This window comes from Sitophilus oryzae, unplaced genomic scaffold (assembly GCF_002938485.1).
Source record: "Sitophilus oryzae breed Bouriz unplaced genomic scaffold, Soryzae_2.0 scaffold_829_pilon_pilon, whole genome shotgun sequence".
Lineage (NCBI taxonomy): Eukaryota > Metazoa > Arthropoda > Insecta > Coleoptera > Curculionidae > Sitophilus > Sitophilus oryzae.
In genome coordinates, this window is record NW_022147449.1 from 551,236 (window position 1) to 574,086 (window position 22,851).

The 22,851-nt window shown below is 34.6% G+C and overlaps 1 protein-coding gene and 2 long non-coding RNA genes across 4 annotated transcripts; all 3 read left to right on the top strand.

The window, feature by feature from the left end:
- The first annotated feature begins 4,650 nt into the window (after window positions 1–4,650).
- Window positions 4,651–5,958, top strand: LOC115889692. Of its 2 annotated transcripts, none has more exons than XR_004051487.1 (5): window positions 4,651–5,024; window positions 5,084–5,186; window positions 5,242–5,406; window positions 5,481–5,551; window positions 5,761–5,958. It is a non-coding gene; the product is annotated as an uncharacterized LOC115889692 (long non-coding RNA). The 2 variants fall into 2 exon arrangements; XR_004051486.1 differs by having other exon boundaries at window positions 4,653–5,024; window positions 5,481–5,547.
- A 109-nt stretch (window positions 5,959–6,067) lies between these two features.
- Window positions 6,068–6,511, top strand: LOC115889693. The gene is made up of 2 exons (XR_004051488.1): window positions 6,068–6,287; window positions 6,351–6,511. It is a non-coding gene; the product is annotated as an uncharacterized LOC115889693 (long non-coding RNA).
- A 14,450-nt stretch (window positions 6,512–20,961) lies between these two features.
- Window positions 20,962–22,144, top strand: LOC115889684 (small ubiquitin-related modifier 3). The gene is made up of 3 exons (XM_030909742.1): window positions 20,962–21,160; window positions 21,248–21,367; window positions 21,757–22,144. Exons 1-3 carry the CDS (start codon window positions 21,143–21,145, stop codon window positions 21,889–21,891), a joined length of 273 nt encoding a protein of 90 aa, XP_030765602.1. The 5' UTR covers window positions 20,962–21,142; the 3' UTR covers window positions 21,892–22,144.
- Window positions 22,145–22,851: the final 707 nt, after the last annotated feature.

Below are 22,851 nucleotides of genomic sequence, written 5' to 3' on the forward strand. Positions count from 1 at the left end.
CGAAGGATTTTGTCAGCTTCTTCACGTTTGGCGAGCGGGAAGTCTTCTCGGATTTTGTTTGATTGGTCGCATCTCCGGTGTCAATTTTATGTTGTACTAAATTGGTACGACCTCTATCTCCTGCTTCTCCTTTATCAAACACGTCTTGATACTTGATTATTAGGTTTCTCAATTTTCTACTATTTTCGGGAGATAATCCTTTAACGTTTACTAACTCCTTCATCATTTTGTCCGGAATTTTTGAAGTCGAAACTTTGGAGACTTCCACGCTTCGAATGACTGAGGAGACCGAACAACAGTACCCTAACAGGGTTCCCTTCTTCAAGGATACAGAATAATAATTCGTGTTCATTACTCTCACCGGTACAGTCTTCTTCTCGTAGCAGGGCTTTTTTCCAACAGCGACCCCTCGTCCTATTTCGCTGTCATGGTTCCTTGGCTCCAACAGAATAATACTCCCATTATTCATTTTACCTTCCAGGCAACCATCCAAAAATATCTCACAGCGCTCAGGGATCGAAACATCTTCTGCTACCACCACGCGAAGCGTCTCCTCACATTTTCGATGTAAAACCACTTCTTCTTCATTTATTTTCAAAATTCCCTGTTTGAAGTTTAGTTCAAAACCTTTAGTGGTCATGATGTCCATTCCGAGAATAAGTTCATCTTCGATATCTGCTACTAACACTGGATGTTCAAAACTGGTGCTCCAATAAAAAAATTAAGGTTTACTTCTCCATGGACAGCAGCGGAGCCCCCCGTGGCAGTACGTAGTCGCCATTGTGTTGTTTTAACCTTCTTCGATGTTTTAAGAATGTCCGGTCTGATGATAGTTTTCGTCGCACCTGTATCCAACAGCATGGTCCGGAACTCTCCATCAACAAAACCATCCACAAAAATGCTGTTGAATTTGTGTTGTAGCGAGGCGACTTGAGCAGTTTTCGTTGGGGCATTGGGTACAGGTCGACGTGTGCCCCTTCATTTCGACCCTTAGTAGTTTTTCGACCTCGACGAAGCCGGTTCTTCGTTCTTCTCCTTACAACGGCTTCGCACGTGTCCCACCTGTCCGCAGTTCCAGCAACGAATCGGTCCCTTCTTGCCCATGTACTGGTCCATTACCTTCCGAACAAACCTTCCACGGATTCGTCGGAACATTCGTCGATGGCCCGTACTCTTTCCTAAAAGACTCCTAGAACTTTGTTTCGCGGCCTCAAATTCTAGGGCACGTGCTAAAGCATCCACCAAGTGCGTTGGGTGGGCTAGGAGAAGTGCTTGTCTTGTCTCGTTATCACGTAAGCCGTCGGAGAATGCCTGTACTGCCAACCGCTCCATAACATTCCTCTGGCGTAGCAGGGTACGCAAGACGAACGAGGCGGGCTACGTCGGCTTCAAACTCCTGCAGAGACTCATTTGACTTCTGAATGCGATTTTTAGCTGGGAATGATAGACATGTTCCAAATGAGCTTGGCTGTACCTCATTTCTAAATGTCGTACCAATTGCTGATAATCTCCCTGTTCCGATGGTGACAATGTCTGCAGGATATCAGTCGCATCTCTCGCAGTGCGACAGTCAAAGCGGTAGCCTTTTCAGCGATTGTCCATCCGTTCGCTCTCGCAGCGGCCTCAAACTGGCAAAAATAATTGGCCCAAGCGGTTTTTCCGTCAAACTGTGGAGGTTTAATAACTGACTTTTGAGATATACTTATTTATTTTCGACTAGTTTCGGTGCCTCCGATGTTTCTTGGACATTTTGGTGAATTGGCCTTTTCTATTTCTTGTTTTAAAATTTCGATTTTTCTATTTACATCTTCCTCAATCTCCGTTATTTTGTCTTGTAGTTCCGTAGAATTCTCTATAATCTTATTGTTTAAACTTTCTTCTAAATTAAGTATTTTGTCATTGAAACTGGCTTGTAGATCTTTAGAATTTTCTATGATTTTATCCTCTAAAATATTAATTAAATCCTGGGAATTTTCCATAATTTTATCTTTCAAACTGTCTTCTAATTTTTGAGAATTCTCTGTGATTTTATCTTCTAAATTAACTTCCAAGTCAATTATTTTACTATTCAAATTGTCGTTTAAATTGTCTTGTAAATTTTTCAATGACGAGTCAAGGTCACCTTCCAGCTCGAAGTAAAATGTGTCAGGATCCTCACCTTCTTCCACCAAAACGTCTCTCAGTCTAGCTTGCAAAATGCTTTTTTCTTTCCATCTGTCTCTGCACTCTCTCTCTTCCAATATGCATTTCAGTTCGGACACTTTCAAGTCTTTCAACAATTTTTTCAGAGCCATGGTCAGTCTTTTTATTCTTCTAGTCTATCACACACGCCACACTTGACACCAATTGTTACGTTTTTCCTCGGTTCCGTGTGGATAGAAAGTCACAATTTATTTAAACACTATTTATTTAACACTAATTAACAAAACTAATAACGATAAACGACTTATAACTAAGAATTTATTTTGAATTTTAGCGCGTCAACTGTATATTTATAACTGCCCTCTCTAGGCCACTGCCGCCGGCTTTTATACCGACAGGTAAAAGAAATCTAGAATAGTCCAAAGATCGTTAGGCGCATAGAGAAGGTTTTCGAATGTTCTCGTATGTACGAGTCCATTCTAGGATACATTAAAATACGCAACCAACCGTCCAATCAGATGAAAGAGGTACGTACCCTATCGTTGGGTATTGTGCAATCACGTGATGCTCATGTCGTGTGACGGTTAAATCTTTGGTTAGAATTTTTGTTGTTGTTTTTACCGAAGAGTTTTTACCTGTTTTTACAGTTTTTACTTTATTTTTCTATTTACATCAGATTTATATTTTGTAATTGCCTATCAGACAATACGTATTTAGAAAAATAATAAGAATTAGGATCGTGTTTTTTTTTAAATCCTGGATATTAATTGAACCCTTGGTAACATTACTGCTTTTGATATAAAAAGTGCATTTTTGATTATTTACTTGGGCTAGGATATTAAAATATCGGTTGGATTGTACGACATAAATAGATGTAGGTATGATTATTTATATATATGTATGTATTTATAAAGCTTACTATCTGTTTTGCATTTTCAGTTTTTGATCAGACATTTCATTTTATTTGTGAAATGCCCACAAAAAAGCTTCCCATGATTCAACATCAGTGTGTTTGCTGCATAATGGATCATTCCTGCTGAATTTTTAGATCATTTGAAGACTACATGGAAAAAACCAGATAATATGTTACATTTTCATAGAAATTGATAGCGAGACAATTTTATAGGCAAGTGTTAGCATTATTCGAGGCACCATCAAAGAAAGCAATAATAATATGCTTAGTCCCAGAGATATTACAGCTTAGTTATTTTGCCCTACAGGAGAAAAACCAGAGTAGTTCACTCGTAATTGCATTTTCTCGGCTCCAGTTAAAATGAACAAAGCTGGTTTTTCCTGTGGTCTTCATTTGAAATAACGTAAATAAATGTTTATACATATGTATGTGATGATTAAATTGGTGTTAAGGAAATAAAAATGTTTTCGATATTAATATATATTTTTCGATATTAATATATACCTAGGTATATAGGTATATGTATATTTATTTTGGAAATAAATTACACTTTTAACAGTTTAATGGAGTTTTTAAAGCCAGTTATAATATTTAAATTTTAAAAACTTGAAATCATAATGTGGATGTAATCACGCATTAAACCACAGACTAACTTATATAAGTCAAAAAGTAGATTTTAGTGTTAACTTTATATAACTTGTAAGTAAAATAATAAATAAAACAAATATGAAAAAACCAACAATTCTAATGTATATATTAAAATACAGTACAATAATAGGAATCTGATATCCTCACTTAACGTAGAATAATATTCTACCCAACTCAATACTATGTCCAACATGAGTTTCAAATATATCGGGCCCTAATCGTTCCTGAAAATAGTATTTTTTACATTGTTATACCATATTCTAAACTATTTAATATTTCAGTCACTTAAAAAGTTAATTTGTATTGAATAATTGCCTACCATTAAAGCAAATTTGGACTAGTATTCTTAATGGGCATATTCTGTGTATGGATATAGGTACTTCCTCCAGATTTTGGGGGTTCAACCAATTTATTCTTAAAACCTGAAACATCTACATATAAAAAATAGACAGGATACTAATTATAATAAAATTTACCCTGAGAATTATACTTCTTTAACAAATAATTTCCATTGGTATACTTTTCCATAACAAGTAATCAACTTCCTAACATTTTTTAATTGATGTAATACTTCCTCACGATGCGAAAAGAAAATCTTTTCTTTAGCACACAAAGGACAAACGATATGTTGGCTTACTTTCAGATTAGTTACTTTTCCATAGATATCCTCATGTCAATTCAAAGACGATGAACATGAAAATGATCATCACATGAAACATCACAAACTAAAAACCTAATAAACAAGTTTATATCGAATATAGAAATAAATTTAGTGTTCTTACCTATTGTCGTCCATATCCACGTTAATAGATAATTAATTTTTTGGATTTTTATCTTTTATTTTTAAATATATCTTTTGAACTACTGGTTTTAGTAATTATTAAATTAAACGAACTAAAAAATCAAAAATAATAAACAATTAATTCTCTTGTCAATTGTCAATTTTCTCGAGGTGGCGGTATTCGTCCTACGGGGTATTTGTCCTACCAACCGAACGTCACTTCGGGCATGTTCGGTAGTCCTAAAAATTCCTGTTTCAGGAATTTTGTCCTGGCTAACGTACTAAATCTGTCAACGTCGCATACTTTTCAATCTTGTTTTGTTTTGGAATTTGACAAGATTAACCTCAGAAAAAGTTTAAAATTATAATTTTTATGAACATTGACGAATAATGTTATGAATAATGTAATAGAACCTGATATAAAATAATCCGGAAATATTTACAAATAAAGCATAAACAAAATGAAAGTGATAGCAACACGATTACCTTTGATAATGTGTTTTTTATATAAGAATACGTCTACATGGGTTGAAATCTCAGGTGTGTATCTAGATAATATGTATTCAAACAAAAGCTGTAAAACGATTAACAATTTTTAGAAAATATTAAGCTATCCACAAATTCCTGAAAATAAATTAGCCGTGATTTGCGGAAAAAATGTTCTTAATTATTTTTCCCACATGATGTCCTTTCAGGTTCCAGGTATGTGATATTGTTTTAATTGCAAGATCGTAGCTTACAAAAATTCATTCTTCAGGAAACAGCACGGGCATGTATTAGGCATAATAAGTAATTATAAAAATATGAGCAAAAATGAGATGGTTTAAAAGAGTGAAAATTTTAAGGTTAAGAAATCTGAAACTCAAAGGAAAACTGATTAAAAACTGATAAATAAGTACCGTTAAACTGGAAAAGCAAACTAGTAAGTATTTTATTATGAATCTATTCACTATAACATTGTGGTATTTTACGAAATGTATTTCTTTTGAATTACAGCTATACGCATAATACAAAAGACAATTTATCATCTTTAAAACCATAAGGCATATGATATATGAGATAGGTAGGTATGTACCATGTGGTAGGTACAATATGATCGAAAAAAAAACGGCGTCAGTGATGGCTATGAAATGAAGATCGGTGTCTTTTATATGTAAAATTATATAGGGAATGTCAAGGATCGTCATTTCCAAGCCAACTGGACGCCGTTTTTTCGATTATATGAGACATAAGTGTCAGCCTTCCTAGACCACAGACCTTTATATTATACTTCTAGCACAAGGACATATCGGCAAGCCTTAGGTTGGTGTTTACGCGTGTAGGTGTGAATCGCTATGGTGATCTGGTCGGAGATAGAAAAATATAAAATATTTATTACATAACCACACTTAATCTGATGATTTCCTATGCATTCAATACCAAGTTCAATACATCTGATTGTAATAAGCATATTGGCCATACTCTTCATATACATGAAAATCGTATCAATCGTGTATCACATAGCACATTTAAGAGGACTGATCCTATAAAGGCATTTATTTTTGTTTTCTATTTATAACCTCGTTAACTCATTTATTTTGTAGATTTATTGAATATTAAGCTCTAGGATAAAAAAACCTGCTTAGACAGAACATGGGTATTTTCGAATACTTTATTTAGAAGATCTTGTCAGGACAATGATATAAGATTACAGAAAAATATCTGACGTAGGACAAATGTATAAAGTCTTCAGGATACCCTTCGGGAACAATTTAGAATGATGCAGCGTAAACTACAGTAAAGTCTGAACATTAAAGCATAAAGGTAAATAAATTATCCATACATGTGTGCAGCAAAGTCGTAATATAATAAATTTATTGTTTTCAGAAACAAAATCCACAACTTATTCTGCCAAATACAAATAGTACACATCTTATTTTACTAAGCGTGTTGACCGTACTCTTCATACACACAAAAATCGGCACCCAAGGCCTGAAATGCCAACTCTAGTATACCTATTCTATGTAATAAATATTTTTTTAAGTATATTTATTTGTATTATTATCTTTCTAGATTAAAATATTTTTAATCAGTCTGAGAATCAATATGAATTTATTTTTAAAAAAGAACGAGTATACCTAAAAGCAAAAATGATTTAAGTTAGTATGTCAAAATAATAAGTTAAGGTATTTTTAGAAAACCTGTATTTTAAATTGCAAAAGCTGATAGAATTTCAAATATTTTTCAAACTAAAAAAATGTATCGATCTGAATTAATTTTTCAAATATAACCAGAAAAAAATATCTATCTTAAAGTTGCAGCTGTGGTTGCAATACTCTGTATTGCTAAAAAACATTTTATTTATTAAAATTACAAAATTACGGTATAAAGTTATAAAAAAGTACTTTATAAAAAAAGATCTCCAAATTGTCAAGAAAATAATAAAAAGGGAAAATTCTGAAATTTACAGAAATTTCTTTTTCACTTTATTCCAATTATGTTAATGAGAGTGAAAGTAAAGACTATGGAGAGCTTATTCGTAGTAAAGTAACTAGTTAATTAGTTATTCTGTGTATAGCAAAGACTACCTGTAACGACCCCTAAAAGTAGTTAATAATAATTTAACATTAATAATTAGGTATTTCTTGCCTGAGTGCCTTGAGACAAAACCGGTAAAATAATAAGAACAAAATATGTGAGCAAAGGAATTCATAAAAACCGTAATATGTAAAGTTGATTAAAACAAATTACATATAAATATATATAAATACTGTAAAATCAAAAAAAAAACAGCTGGAAGAGCAGCAATTTTTTTTCAATTGTATAGTACTGTATGATCGAAAAAAAACGGCGTCCAGTTAGCTTGTTAATGATTATCGATGACATTCCCCATATAATTTTAAATATAAAATGACAGCAATCATTATTTCATAGCCGACCACTGTGACCATTGTGTATTATTCTTATTACTAATACTGCACCCAATCACTTTTTTGACAATAATCTATAAAAAATAAAAAGGTAAACAATTTTTCATATTATAAAATAATTTATTTCATTACAGGCCATAGGCACAAACCGTCATTTTTACTCCGAATAGGACATGCTATTTTTTTCAAACGTCACAAATATTTTTTTAAACAATTTCAAACTTTGCAAATAATAAACAAGATTTAAAAGTAATACTTGTGGGTAATTATACCGTAATGATCGAATAAAAACGGCGTCAGCGATGGCTATGAAATGACAATCGATGACATTTCCCATATAAAATGACAGCGATCTTCATTTCATAGCCATCGCTGAGGCCGTTTTTATTCGATCATACGGTACTTATATCGAGAAACTATGGTTACACTCGTTGAATTTGACACTTTATATCAGTTTAATAATATATTTTCGTACTTTTGTGCTTATGCGTAAAAGTGCTTTATTTTTATGCCTAGGCATTAAAATTACTTTTATTTTATCAATCACGTCGCCAAAATTAATACTTTTGTTGCGTTTGAAAAAAAAATCATTTATTTGTAAGTTTTATAACATATCTAATTAAATTGGGCCGAAAGGAGTCAGTTCTGAACACACATCCGTGGTTCTGAATCATTCTTAATTTATTTTTAAAAAAGAACATAAATACCTAAAAACAAAAAAAATTAAAGTTAGTAGATATGTCAAAATAATAAGTAAATTAGATATTTTTAGAAAACCTGTATATTTATTTAATTGGAAAAACTGATGAAATTTCATATATCTTTCAAATTAGAAATTGTATCCTAATTAATTTTTACTCTAATTGCTAAAAAACGAATATTACAAAAATTAAGTTATAAAGTGAGTTTAGTTATATTAAAGTTCACCATATTGTCAAGAAAAAAAATTATTGCTTTTAAATTAAAAAATTATGTGCAAGTTAGGTTAAACTACAAGTTAAACAATATAGATAATCAAAAAGTTTTTTGATAAAATTTGCTTTTTATGATGTCAGATCATTTCTATGAAAAATACACTAGATAGAATACATTAGATTTTTATTAAAGACGCTGATGGGTAACTAAAACATTGACTAATAAACCTTGTCCATTTTAATATAAGAGGTCACGACATATTCCCCTTGGAATCTTTGTGAAGGTGTAAGGGGTGTATAATAAATTAATCCTTGTTTTATAATAAAAACCATAAAACATTTATTTGTGAGTTAAATAAACGCCTGCCCTCGCCTGTCATAGGCAACCAAAAATACATATAAAAAAATCTTGTAACTTTAGATGAACTTTAGTAATTATGTCAGTAAACTCTTAATTGGGCCTCTAGTCTATTATATTTAATGTACAAATATATTATTAAATTTTAATCATAGATTAAATATTTTAATCTAAGCATTAAGTAATAAAACTATTTGTGCCCATTTATCATAAGAGGTCACGAAATATACTCTTGGTAGTACACAAAACAGTGTAAGGGGTGTAAATAAAATGTATAATCATTGATTTTTTATAATATAAACTATAAAACATTTATTTCTTATTTGTGAGAATAAAAAAACAAAACAATGCATAATATAAACTATTTTAGAATTAGGTATAGGCAACCAAACACACAAGAAAAATAATTTAGATAAAACCTTGTAATTATTTATTAAATATGTCAATAAAGTCTTAATTAAGTCTCTAGTCTATTTTTATTTTATATTTACATAATATAAATACCTTACACTCTTTTTCCGATACAGAAAATTTTGTTAATTGCTTCTTGAAAATGCGACAACCTGACAACGCTGTTTTTAACGTTCGGGACGCGTTCGGGTGGACGACTCTACCCGAACAACTGGTAGGACAGATGCTCATTAGGACAGATGTGGTTCTCCCATTTTCTCCAGGTACCGAACATCATCGATAACGCACGATCTACAACGATTACTCCTTTGATCTGATTGGACGGTTCAATGACGGTTGGTTGCGTATTTTAATGTATCCTCATTCTAGTGGGTCTCGATTCTTCTCGAACGAATGAATCATTGCGGTGTCTATGCGATGTTAAGGTCATCCGAGGGCAGGCCATATTGTGAGGTTAGGTCGAGTCCACACCGGCTCGCAGCAGAAGATAGATTTCTTACTCTTACTCTTATTAGGATATAGATGGTTGTAGAATATAGATCTCATAGAATTCATTTCAGTTCAGTGTTTAATATTTTTTATTTTGATATTGTTTTCTTATTTAACTGTAATTTATTGTTTCTTGTTAAGTTAAAATAAAATCTTAACAATATGGCGAAAGTTCAGTTTTGAGGGAATTTAGATTTTATGTCACGTTACCCGTTCGACATTACCCGGTTAATGTTTGGTTCTTTTGTTTTGTGTTCTCGAGATTAGCCGGGTAATGTCGATATCTTTGTCGATATTAACCGAATAGGTCCGATACCTTAACCATGCCTTAACCGTAACATTATACACAGACTAAGTTGGTGGGTGATTTCTAATTTATATTAAAGTGCAAAAATGGTAATGTTTTAACAAAATAATTTTTACTACATATATTTTTTATGTTTTAATACTACATATTACGCTTTATGGTGAAAAATAACAACTTTTGTTAAAATGACATTATTTAATGACACAACTCTTTAATTTTCCGAATTTATTGATTTATTACTAAATTATTATGAATAAAGATGCAGGTAATTATGTATGAATGTTAATGTCATTTTAACAGAACGCCAACCGTTTTTAATAGATCTGTACCTGTTGAAAAAACTGGAAGTGTTTTTGAATAATTATGGTTAGATATTTTAAATAGTTACTTTTTCTTTGTTTAAATAGTGTTTTTTGCTTCGGATCATGGGAGGAGATACCTCCTGAAATGTGAAGCATTTTTTGTCCGTTAAGCAAATTTGTTTTATTAGTAAAATACCCCTCACAATAAGTTGGCCTCCGTTGCATTTGCTGCGGTGCTTACAATGAATAACTATATATTTTATTTTGTTATTTTTTTACAGTGCATGTGGCGAAATACCAAGAAGACTTTTTAAAAGATTTAACTTGATATTTAACAGATTTAACTTGATATCCAAATTTAAGGTAAGAAGGATAATGAAGATTGTGAAATTAAAGTATTAAGAATATATAAAATTGTAATAATAATTAATAACATTTATTTATATATTTACATTAGAATTAAAAATTATCATTTACGGATTTTTTCTTAATGGTTTTAAACTTATTAGAATTATTTTATTTCTTTCAAGTTATTTAATTTCTAGTTATTTACAGGCAACAATAGTTTTGATTATATGTATTGATGTTTTGAAATACTACCATGACGAGTCTTATAGAACAATACACGTCAATGGGAGATAGAGGTAACATTTTACCTATAATATTACTAATATAATATACTTTGATTATAATGTTTGTATCATAATTTCTTAGAAATATCAAGTTAGTGGATTAATAGCAGTTTTAGACATATATTTTATCAAAGAGTGTGTTGATAAGACTAAAATAAGCTTTATGTTTTATCTTTTTCTCTTTAGAAGGGAGATGGTTTGTGTCGTACAATACATTACAGTATTTAATATCGTGTACTTTGATATTCTTTTCTTAATTTATTGTAATTTCTTGTTTCCTATAATGCCAAATCTTGACAATATGGTGAAGGTTGAGTTTTGATCTTATTAGTTTTATACCTGTGTTTATACAAGACCAAATTAAGACTTAGTTTGTGATTTATATTAAGATCTTTCTTACCGTATGATCGAATAAAAACGACGTCAACGATGGCTATGAAATGAAGATCGCTGTCATTTTATATGTAAAATTATATGGGAAATGTCATCGATCGTCATTTCCAAGCCAACTGGACGATGTTTTTTTTCGTTCATACGGTACTATATTATGCTTTGTCTGGAAAATAAATGTTAAAATATCTTAATTTTGCATACCCTATTCCATCCTTCCATTAGGAAAAATATGGTTTATAAATCATATTATGCTAAGAAAATCACATAAATTAGGTGTAAGAATAGAGAGATCTTAAGGTAGCAGAAAAATTAATGCAATATATTGTTACGTTTTTCGTCGGTTCCGTGTGGATAGAAAGTCACAATTTGTTTAAACACTATTTATTTAACACTAATTAACAAAAAAAAAACAATAACGATAAAAGACTTATAGAACTATTTACAAACGATTTATAACTAAGAATTTATTTTGAACTTTAGCGCGTCAACTGTACTGTTTATTTATAACTGCCCTCTGTAGACCACAGCCGCCGGCTTTTATACCGACAGGTAAAAAACTCTAGAATAGTCCATAGATCGTTAGGTGCGTAGAGAAGGTTTTCGAATGTCCTCGTATGTACTAGTCCATTCCAGTGGGACTCGATTCTTCTCGAACGAATGAATCATTACGGTGTCTATTCTTTAATGCGATGTTAAGGTCATCTGAGGGCGGGACATATAGTTAGGTTAGGTCGAGTTCACACGGGTCCGCAACACTGCCCCCTTCTTAGGCACATGCTCGTCCCGAGATGTACACGGTGAATGAAGGTATTTGCAAAGCTGGCCCCTGGTACATTGCGAAGTCTGGTAGAAATAGCAGTCTACAGTTTTCTCTCCCGATCTCAGCTTTGGGTTGTAGCAGCAAACAAGGATCTCGATTCCCGTAAATCTGAACAAGACTTCAATCATGTTCCGGATTGTACGCCAACTCAAACCATCGAGTCCACACGCCAGCTTCGGAATGGCTAATCGTGTAATGTTGTTGTTTAGCAAGGCTTCTCTAAGTTCAATCAGGGTCTTCCATAGATTGAGACTCACTTGGGGGCCATTCCTTGGTGACTAGGTAGAAAATGTGCCTTGCTTGACCAAGTTCATTGTCGGTTAGCCTCAAGACGCTTCGAATCTCTGGATCCTGTCGGCGTAGTTCTCCGACTCGCCCAAACTTCTCATTGAACGTCGCAGCGATTCCTCTGGACATCCGCAAATCTCGGGCCACACAGTGAGCGAGCGAATAATCAGGAGCCACGAAAAAGAGGTCTCGTTGTTCTTCTTTGGTTACACCATAGCGAGCCTTCTGACTGCTGTTGTATCGGGCCATGAAATCGTCAAAGGACATCTCCGAATCAGGGGGATCAAAGCTGCAGGTTCTCACGGTCCCAGCACGATCTTCTATTTCGCCTTGATAGGGGCTCAAACGGTTGAAATGAATTACCCTCGGCTTTCCTTTTGGCAATTTTCTGATACGGTATACGACGTCATTAATCCTATCCATGACTTCGTATGGCCCTTCCCACGAGGATTGTAGCTTCGGAGATAACCCACGATGCTCAGCTTGAATGTCGTAGTGTTCCTTCATTCGGTCACTAGCGCTTTGAATATCTATGCGGACTCGCTGATGGATGTCGTCCATCCTTTGGCGTAGTCTATGGACATAATCTTCTCCGGCGACATCTTCTCCCGGTCGGCAACCAAGCTTCACATCACAAGGTAGGCGCACTTCCCGTCCCATAACGATGCTGGCTGGAGTTTGCCCTGTGGATTCTTGGACGGATGAACGACAGGCCAACAGGAACAGGTGAAGAAATTTGTCCCAGTCTCTTTGGTGGTCAGAGACTACTTTGGCCAAATAACGGTTGATGGTTCTGTTCATGCGTTCAACCATCCCATCGGATTGTGGATGCAGAACAGTCGTCCTGGTCTCGCGGATGTTAAGGACTTCACAGACGCCTTGGAACAGATTGGACTCAAAGTTTCTTCCCTGATCTGAATGCAGCTCCATGGGAACACCAAACCTGCTGATCCATTCCTTAACAAGAGCATCAGCAATGGTGGACGCTTCTTGATTTGGCAACGCGTAGGCCTCGACCCATTTGCTGAAGTAATCCATTACTACCACAATGTATTTGTTGCCAACGTTCGTCTCCGGGAAAGGACCTGCCACGTCGATTGCTATTCGTTCGAAAGGACTGCCTACATTGAACTGGCGCATTGGAGCTTTACCACGCTTTTGTGGTCCATTGATAGCAACGCAAACGTCGCATTTCTTACACCAGGCCCTCACGTCTTCTGTGCAGTTCACCCAATAGAACCGTTCACGCAGCTTGCCAAGGGTCTTGCTAACACCAAGATGCCCACCGCTGGTTCCATTGTGAACTTCCGCCAAGACTTCCGGGACCCTCTTCTTTGGAATGACGATCAGCATTCTCTCTTCTTGTCCCTCTGGTCTCTCAATCACACGGCGAAGTAATCCGTTATCTATTACTAATGAATTCCACTGGGACCAGTACGACTTCACGTTCGACGAATATCTGCAAACTTCCTCCCACGTTGGTCTCTGGTCCGCGTTTTTCCAGTTAATCACCAAGCCCAACTCTGGATCACTGATTTGGCATTTGCAAGATCTTCGGGTTGCCAACTATCATTAACCACAGTTGTTCTTAGGAGTTTCACTTCTTTCTCTTCTGCTCGGGAACAATGCTTACAGTCCTTAGCGCAAGGTCTTCTGGAAAGTGCGTCGGCATTCCAATGGATTGCCCCAGCTCGATGTTCTGTGTCGAAGTCAAATTCTTGTAATTGTTCAATCCATCTAGCTACCTGCCCTTCAGGATTCTTAAACTGCAACACCCATTTCAAAGCAGCATGGTCTGTTCTTAACAAGAACTTTCTTCCATAGAGATACTTGTAGAAGTGTTCCACTGCTTTAACTACTGCTAGTAATTCTCGTCTGGTTACACAGTAGTTCCTTTCCGGTTTTGACAAGGTCTTACTAAAATAACCAATTACTTTTTCTTGACCATCCTGGATCTGAGACAGAACGGCGCCTAACCCAACATTGCTAGCGTCGGTATCCAATATAAAGTTTCCGTTGCCAAGAGGATAGCTAAGTATGGGCGCACTAGTCAGGGCCTTCAATCTTCGGAATGCCTCGTCAGAATCTGAGTCCCAAGAGAAACGCCTTTCGTCTTCGGTAAGTCTGGTCAATGGTTTTGCGATGGTGGCGTAACCTTGTACATAGCGGCGATAGTATGTGCATAGTCCCAAAAAGCTTCGTAGTTCATGTTTGTCTTTGGGTATCGGCCACTCTTCCACTGTCTTGGTCTTCTGTGGATCTACCGCAACTCCCTGGGAGGAGACTACATGGCCCAAGTAGTGTGTACCTTTTCTTGACACAGATGACATTTCTTGGGGCTAAGTTTCAAACCAGAGCTCCCTAGTCGCTTGAAAACTTCTTCCAAATTCTTCAGATGATCGTCAAAGGATTTCCCAACCACTATGATGTCATCCAGGTACACGAAACAGGTAGTCCAGGATAGTCCCTTTAACACAGACTCCATTAGTCTCTCAAAGGTAGCTGGCGCGTTGCACAATCCAAAAGGCATGACGGTAAATTGCCACAGTCCGGAGCCCACCGAGAACGCTGTCTTCTCTCTGTCTTTCGGCGCCATGTCGACTTGCCAATATCCACTCTTCAGATCTAAGGTAGAGAATATAGTCGATCCCGCCAGCCTGTCTAGAGTATCGTCTATCCTCGGCAGGGGATAGCTATCCTTCTTGGTAACATTATTAAGTTGCCGATAATCAACACAGAACCTGGTGGTACCGTCTTTCTTCTTTACTAGTACTACCGGCGATGTCCACGGGCTGTTAGATGGTTCGATGACACCCTCTTCTTTCATTTCTCGAAGGATTTTGTCAGCTTCTTCACGTTTGGCGAGCGGCAGTCTACTCGGATTTTGTTTGATTGGTCGTGCATCTCCGGTGTCAATTTTATGTTGTACTAAATTGGTACGACCTCTATGTCCTGCTTCTCCTTTATCAAACACATCTTGATACTTGATTATCAGGTTTCTCAATTTTCTACTATCTTCGGGAAATAATCCCTTAACGTTTACTAACTCCTTAACCATTTTGTCCGGAATTTTTGAAATCGAAACTTTGGAGGCTTCCACGCTTCGAATGACTGAGGAGGCCGAACAACAGTACCCTAACAGGGTTCCCTTCTTCAAGGATACAGAATGATAATTCGTGTTCATTACTCTTACCGGTACAGACTTCTTCGCTCGTAGCAGGGGTTTTCCAACAGCGACCCCTCGTCCTATTTCGCTGTCATGGTTCCTTGGCTCCAACAGAATAATACTCCCATTATTCGTTTTACCTTCCAGGCGACCATCCAAAAATATCTCACAGCGCTCAGGGATCGAAACATCTTCTGCTACTACCACGCGAAGCGTCTCCTCACATTTTCGATGTAGAACCACTTCTTCTTCATTTATTTTCAAAATTTCTTGTTTGAGGTTTAGTTCAAAACCTCTAGTGGTCACGATGTCCATTCCGAGAATAAGTTCATCTTCGATGTCTGCTACTAACACTCGATGATTAAAACAGGTGCTTCCGATAACAAAATTAAGATCTACCTCTCCATGGATGAGAGCGCAGCTTCCTGTAGCTGTACGTAGTCGCCATTGTGTTGTTTTAATCCTTTTTGATGTTTTAAGGATATCCGGCCTGATGATCGTTTTGGTCGCACCCGTATCCAACAGCATGGTCCGTAACTCTCCATCCACGAAACTAGCCACAAAAATGCTGTTGAACTTGTGTTGTAGCGATGCGACTTGAACAGTTTTCGTTGGAACCTGTTGGGTACTGCTCCATATGTGTCCCTTTGATTCGACACTTGGCGAAACCGAGTCCACGTCTTTTTCTTGACAGTGACTTCTTACGTGTCCTGCCTGGCCGCAATTCCAGCAACAAGTCGGTCCTTTCTTGCCCATGTACTCCTCCATGACTTTCCGTACAATGCTTTCCACGGATTTGTCGGAACATTGGTTGACCGCCCGTACTCTCACTAGAGACCGAGAACTGTTTCGCGGCCTCAAATTCTAGGGCACGTGCTAAAGCATCCACCAAGCGCGTTGGGTGGGCTAGAAGAAGCGCTTGCCTTGTCTCCCTGTCACGTAAGCCATCGGAGAATGTCTGTACTGCCAACCGCTCCATAACATTCTCGGGCGTAGCAGGATACGCAAGGCGAACCAGGCGGGCTACGTCGGCTTCAAACTCCTGCAGAGACTCATTTGACTTTTGAATGCGATTTTTTAGCTGTGAATGATAGACATGTTCCAAATGAGCTTGGCCGTACCTCATTTCTAAATGTCGTACCAATTGCTGATAATCTCCCTGTTCCGATGGTGACAATGTCTGCAGGATATCAGTCGCATCTCCTCGCAGTGCGACAGTCAAAGCGGTAGCCTTTTCAGCGATTGTCCATCCGTTCGCTCTCGCAGCGGTCTCAAACTGGCAAAAATAATTGGCCCAAGCGGTTTTTCCGTCAAACTGTGGAGGCTTAATAACTGACTTTGAGATATACTTATTTTCGACTAGTTTCTGTGCCTCCGATGTTTCTTGACATTTTGGTGAATTTGCCTTTGCTATTTCTTGTTTTAAAATTTCGATTTTTTTATTTACATCGTCCTCAATTTGTGTTATTTTGTCTTGTAGCTCCGTAGAATTCTTTATAATCTTTTCTTCTAATTCCCTGGAATTTTCTGTTATCTTTTCTTCTAAATTAAGTATTTTATTATTAAAGCTGGCCTGTATGTCTTTAGAATTTTCTGCGATCTTATCTTCTAAAATATTAATTTTATCACTGATTTTCTCTCTAAATTAACTTCCAAGTCAATTATTTTACTATTCAAATTGTTCAAGTTGTCGTCTAATTTTTGAGAATTCTCTGTCATTTTATCATTCAAACTGTCTTCTAATTTTTGTAAGGACTAGTCAAGGTCACCTTCCAACTCAAAGCAAAATGTGTCAGAATCCTCACTTTCCTCCACCAAAACGTCTCAGTCTAGCTTGCAAAATGCTTTTCTTACCATCTGTCTCGCACTCTCTCTCTTCCAGTATACATTTTAATTCCGACACTTTCAAGTCTTTCAACAATTTTTTGGGAGCCATTGTCTGTCTTTTTATTTTCCTGGTCTATCACACACGCCACACTTGACACCAATTGTTACGTTTTTCGTCGGTTCCGTGTGGATAGAAAGTCACAATTTATTTAAACACTATTTATTTAACACTAATTAACAAAAACAATAACGATAAAAGCTTATAGAACTATTTACAAACGATTTATAACTAAGTATTTATTTTGAACTTTAGCGCGTCAACTGTACTGTTTATTTATAACTGCCCCCTGTAGGCCACAGCCGCCGGCTTTTATACCGACAGGTAAAGAACTCTAGAATAGTCCATAGATCGTTTGGTGCGTAGAGAAGGTTTTCGAATGTTCTCGTATGTACTAGTCCATTCCAGTGGGACTCGATTCTTCTCGAACGAATGAATCATTACGGTGTCTATTCATTAATGCGATGTTAAGGTCATGTGAGGGCGGGACATATAGTTAGGTTAGGTCGAGTTCACACGGGTCCGCAACAATATGTATAAGCAGAATTAAACAAGGTAAGTGTTAATGTTGCTGAAGCCGATTCTACAATTTTAATTACGGAGGCTAAAAGGTTTTTTAAGGCCTCCGTAGTTTTCATGGAATGTAAAAAAAAACTATTATGAACATGACATGGAGCTACAGCATTTAAAAATTAAAAAAAAAAAGAAAAAACTTGGACATATCCCTTTTAATTTCCCGAATTTTAAAAAAAAGCACTTTTTAAACGTAGCATAATAATCTAGAGCAATTAGATTAATTATAGGAATCTAGAGTTTTATTTCTATTTAATTTTATTGACTATGAAAATACATAATAAGCGTTCACGTTTCACGTGTTGTGCAAAATATTAAAATAATAATATAAATAATATACCGCTAGTACTATGATTGAAAAAAATAGCGTCAGGGATGACTATGAAATGCAGATCGTTGTCATTTTATATGGGAAATGTCCTCAATCGTCATTTCCCGGCCAACTGGACGCCGTTTTTTCGATCATACTGTATATATTGACAAAAAAACACTGAAAAGCACATATTTGTTTTCTACTGAAAATAATTCCAAAATAACTTGCAACCTGGCAAGATCGAAGATGTACGCATGCGGAGTGTCTGTGACTATATGCAGCAAAAACTCGTTTTAAGGTCAGCCACCGGATCCACACCATCATCACACTATTACCAATTGTCTTGATAATCAGTCCACTGCAACTGTTAAATAAATTTTGCATTATCGACTTAGATATTCTAATATTGGTAATGGTGTGGATCCGGTGGCTGACCTTGAAACGAGTTTTTGCTGCATATAGTCACTGACACTACGCATGCGCACATCTTCGATGTTCCAGATTGTGAGTTATTTTGAAATTATTTTCAGTAGAAAACAAATATATAAGCCAGTGTTTTTTTGTCAATATATACCGTATGATCGAAAACGGTCCAGTTGTCTGGGAAATGACGATTGAGGACATTTGCGAGCTATATGCAGCAAAACTCGTTTCGGTCAGCCACCGGGTCACCATTACCAAATTTTAAATTGTTTTCCGTTACTCAGTATGAAAGATTTGTGGTGTGGATCCGATGAAACAGTTTTTGCTGCATGAACACTATGCGCACATCTTCGATGTTACCGAACAATCAGTGTTTTGTCAATACCGTATGATCGAAAAACACATACGTGCTCGTGTTGATCGAAGCGACGGTGAGAACGACTGCTGTAAAATGACAGCGATCTTCATTTCATAGTCATCGGTGACGCTATTTTTTTTTATAGTATGCGGTATATTATTTATATTATTATTTTAATATTTCGCACAACACGTGAACGCTTATTATGTATTTTCATAGTCAATAAAATTATATAGAAATAAAACTCTAGATTCCTATCTAGATTATTATGTTACGTTTAAAAAGTGCTTTATTAAAAATTCGGGAAATTAAAAGGGATGTGTCCAAGTTTTTTCTTTTTTTTAAGCTGTAGCTCCATGTCATGTTCATAATAGTTTTTTTTTAACATTTCATCAAAACTACGGAGGCCTTAAAAGGCCTTTTAGCCTCAGCTTCAGCAACATTAACATCATCAGTTACCTTGTTTAATTCTGCTTATACATATATTGCATTCATTTTTCTGCTACATTAAGATTTCTCTATTCTTACACCTAATTTATGTGATTTTCTTAGCATATATGATTTATAAACCATATTTTTCCTAATGGAAGGATGGAATAGGATATGCAAAATTAAGATATTTTAACTTTTATTTTCCAGACCAAGCATAATATATAGTATTAAGATTAAGACATAACAAATATTATAAGAAAGATCTTAATATAAATCACAAACTAAGTCTTAATTTAGTCTTGAATTTCTATTATTATTATTATTCTTATAAAACTAATAAGATCAAAACTCAACCTTCACCATATTGTCAAGATTTGGCATTATAGGAAACAAGAAATTAAGTAAATTAAGAAAAGAATATCAAAGTACACGATATTAAATACTGTAATGTATTCTACGGTACAAACCATCTCCCTTCTAAAGAGAAAAAGATAAAACATAAAGCTTATTTTAGTCTTATCAATACACACTCTTCGATAAAATATATGTCTAAAATTGCTATTAATCCACTAACTTGATATTTTTAAGAAATTATGATACAAACATTAATTATAATCAAAGTATATTATATTAGTAACATTATAGGTAAAATGTTACCTCTATCTCCGATTGACGTTTATTGTTCTATAATAAGACCCGTCATGATAGTACTTCAAAACATCAATACATGCATATAATCAAAAATATTGTTGCCTGTAAATAACTAGAAATTAAATAACTTGAAAGAAATAAAATAATTCTACTTAATAAGTTTAAAACCATTAAGAAAAAATCCGTAAATGATAAATTTTAATTCTAATGTAAACATATAAATAAATGTTATTATTAATACCATTTTATATATTATAATACTTTCATTTCACAATCTTCATTATCCTTCTTACCTTAATTTTGGATATCAAGATAAATCTGAAATTATAGAATTTGTATTATTATTGATTAACACGCAAAAAAAAATTTTCAACTGCAAATAATTCTTTATTTTCGAATTATTTGCAGTTTATCTGCAATTTGGCAACATCGACGATGTGCGCTTGCGTAGTATCGATGATCAAAAGCAGCAAATATGGGCTTCAAGGTCAGCCACCGGATCCACACCGTTACCTAAAAAAATATCATTTATTGTTTTTATTGTTAATCTAAGATTTATTGGAAACTTTTTGGCAAATCGTATAATATAATATCCAAAAACCGTTATTTTCAAATAGAAATCCCTAGGTGTCGTGTCCCTAGTATAATGTTACAGTTTCGAACATCTTATCTTGGTATAATAGAAGTTATACCTAAATTCTAGTCTTTATTATTATCTTTAAACCAGAATAATATGGTGACATAATAAGTTAAATTTGCTAACAAAATCATATCTAATTTAAGAATATAAAATTTTGAATATTTAAAATTTAAATTAATCTCTAACGGAAATACGCACAGCTGTCAACTTGACTAGCGTCGTTATTTCCTTCCTCCATTTTTACCGCTTCTTTGGACGGACTCGTCGGCCATTCCCACTGTTTTTGTGAAAAGTTTTGTGTTCTGTTTGTTTGAAGTAATAGATTTTGTGGATTCCAACTGTCCACAACGTGTAGTTAATCCATTATAGTACATATTAAATTCACTTTTGAAAAATGGGTGACGAGAAAAAGGTAATGCAAGTAACAATTCTGTTTTAACCAAACATTTTCAAGTTGAGTTTTTGTATTAGATGACAGCATTGTTTTAAATTGTTGTAGGGAAATGAAGCTGAACACATTAACTTAAAAGTATTGGGACAAGATAATGCAGTGGTTCAATTTAAAATCAAAAGACACACGCCCTTAAGAAAACTTATGACTGCTTATTGTGAACGAGCTGTGAGTATTTTTGTATGCCCGCTTCATTTACTATCTACCTACCTAATAATGGACATTTCTTTAAGAAAGTACAATATGATAAAAAAAAACGGCGTCAGTGACGGCTGTATCAAGATTGTTGTCATTTAATATGTAAAATTTTTGGGGATTGTAATCAGTGTTCATTTCCAAGCCAATTGGACGCCTTTTTTTCGATCATATGGTACTGTGGATTATATCAATTGCTTTTTACGTGTCTCTTTGATGAAAATAACATTTTAAGATTACTTTTGTTTGATGTTCAAATCATTTTGTAAGAATTTCCAGAGTTATGTGCATTTAACGAGGCAAAAACGACGTTAATATGAATCATTTTTGTTGTTTAAACTAAATCTACTTTTCTTTATTAGGGTATAAGTACATCAGCTGTCCGGTTTCGATTTGATGGAAATCCTATAAATGAAACGGACACCCCGACTTCCCTTGAAATGGACGAGGCTGATACAATTGAAGTTTATCAGCAACAAACTGGCGGGTACTGTTAAGCGTTTAATTTTATTATTATTTTAATGTATTCTTATATAACTCCTTAATACAACAAATTACATTCATTAAGTAGAGATGTATGTGAACCTAGATTAATGCAACTTTTATTTTCTTACTTTCAGAGTGTATATCTTGAAAACTTGAAGAAATACAAATTTTGATTATTTTAATTGTTAGGTCTGATTTTTTTGTAATAAGTTCAATGGAAATAGAATAAACAATTTTTGGTAAATATATACTTTCAATGTTTTATTTTTCTAGTGTAAAATTGAGTAAAAGATTTAAATTTTCTTGATTTGTTTTAGTTATAATTTAATAATCAACCATGTTAACTTTGGAATGATAATAATTGCAGTTTTAGGATATTCCAGTTGTATTATAATTTTTTTTGTTAAATCTCTACTAGGGGCTATGAAATGGTGCAAACAAATTATCATTCTTTATAAATAAGCTTATAATTTAAACAATGGAACAATTTTATCTTTTAAATAATTGTATTTTGTAGTGATGACCGACGGACAGGGGTAAAATAATGTACATATATGTGTGTTTGTTTTTATTTTTCAACTTATTTATTACAATAATTTAAATAAATGGATTTTTACACAAAAAATACATAAGAAAATTATCACAAACTTGACATTGCTTGTCATAGTAATCTAAAGCCTATTTCATGCACTTGCAAATTGCGAAATGCTTTCTGATTGGTCGCCTTCAAAGTGCAAGGCAAACAGAACGCATTTTGCAAATCAAGTGCACGAACTAGGCTTAAGTTTGTGATCTTAAGCTAACTTCACAGTGCACTATTGCCAACCTAACCCAGTTATTAAATCATTAAATCGCGCCAAATTTTCGAATTTAAATTAGATTACAACAGTTTTGAAATGTTTTGAAATACTCAAATCTGACTCAGATATACACAGTATGACCCTGGATCGCCTTTATAATAAGAAAAAAAT

What these genes read in the sequence shown, in the direction of transcription:
- LOC115889684 (XM_030909742.1), top strand. An exon ending in CTGCTTATTGTGAACGAGCT is followed by an intron (nt 21,368 to 21,756) that starts GTGAGTATTTTT and finishes TTTCTTTATTAG; the next exon opens with GGTATAAGTACATCAGCTGT.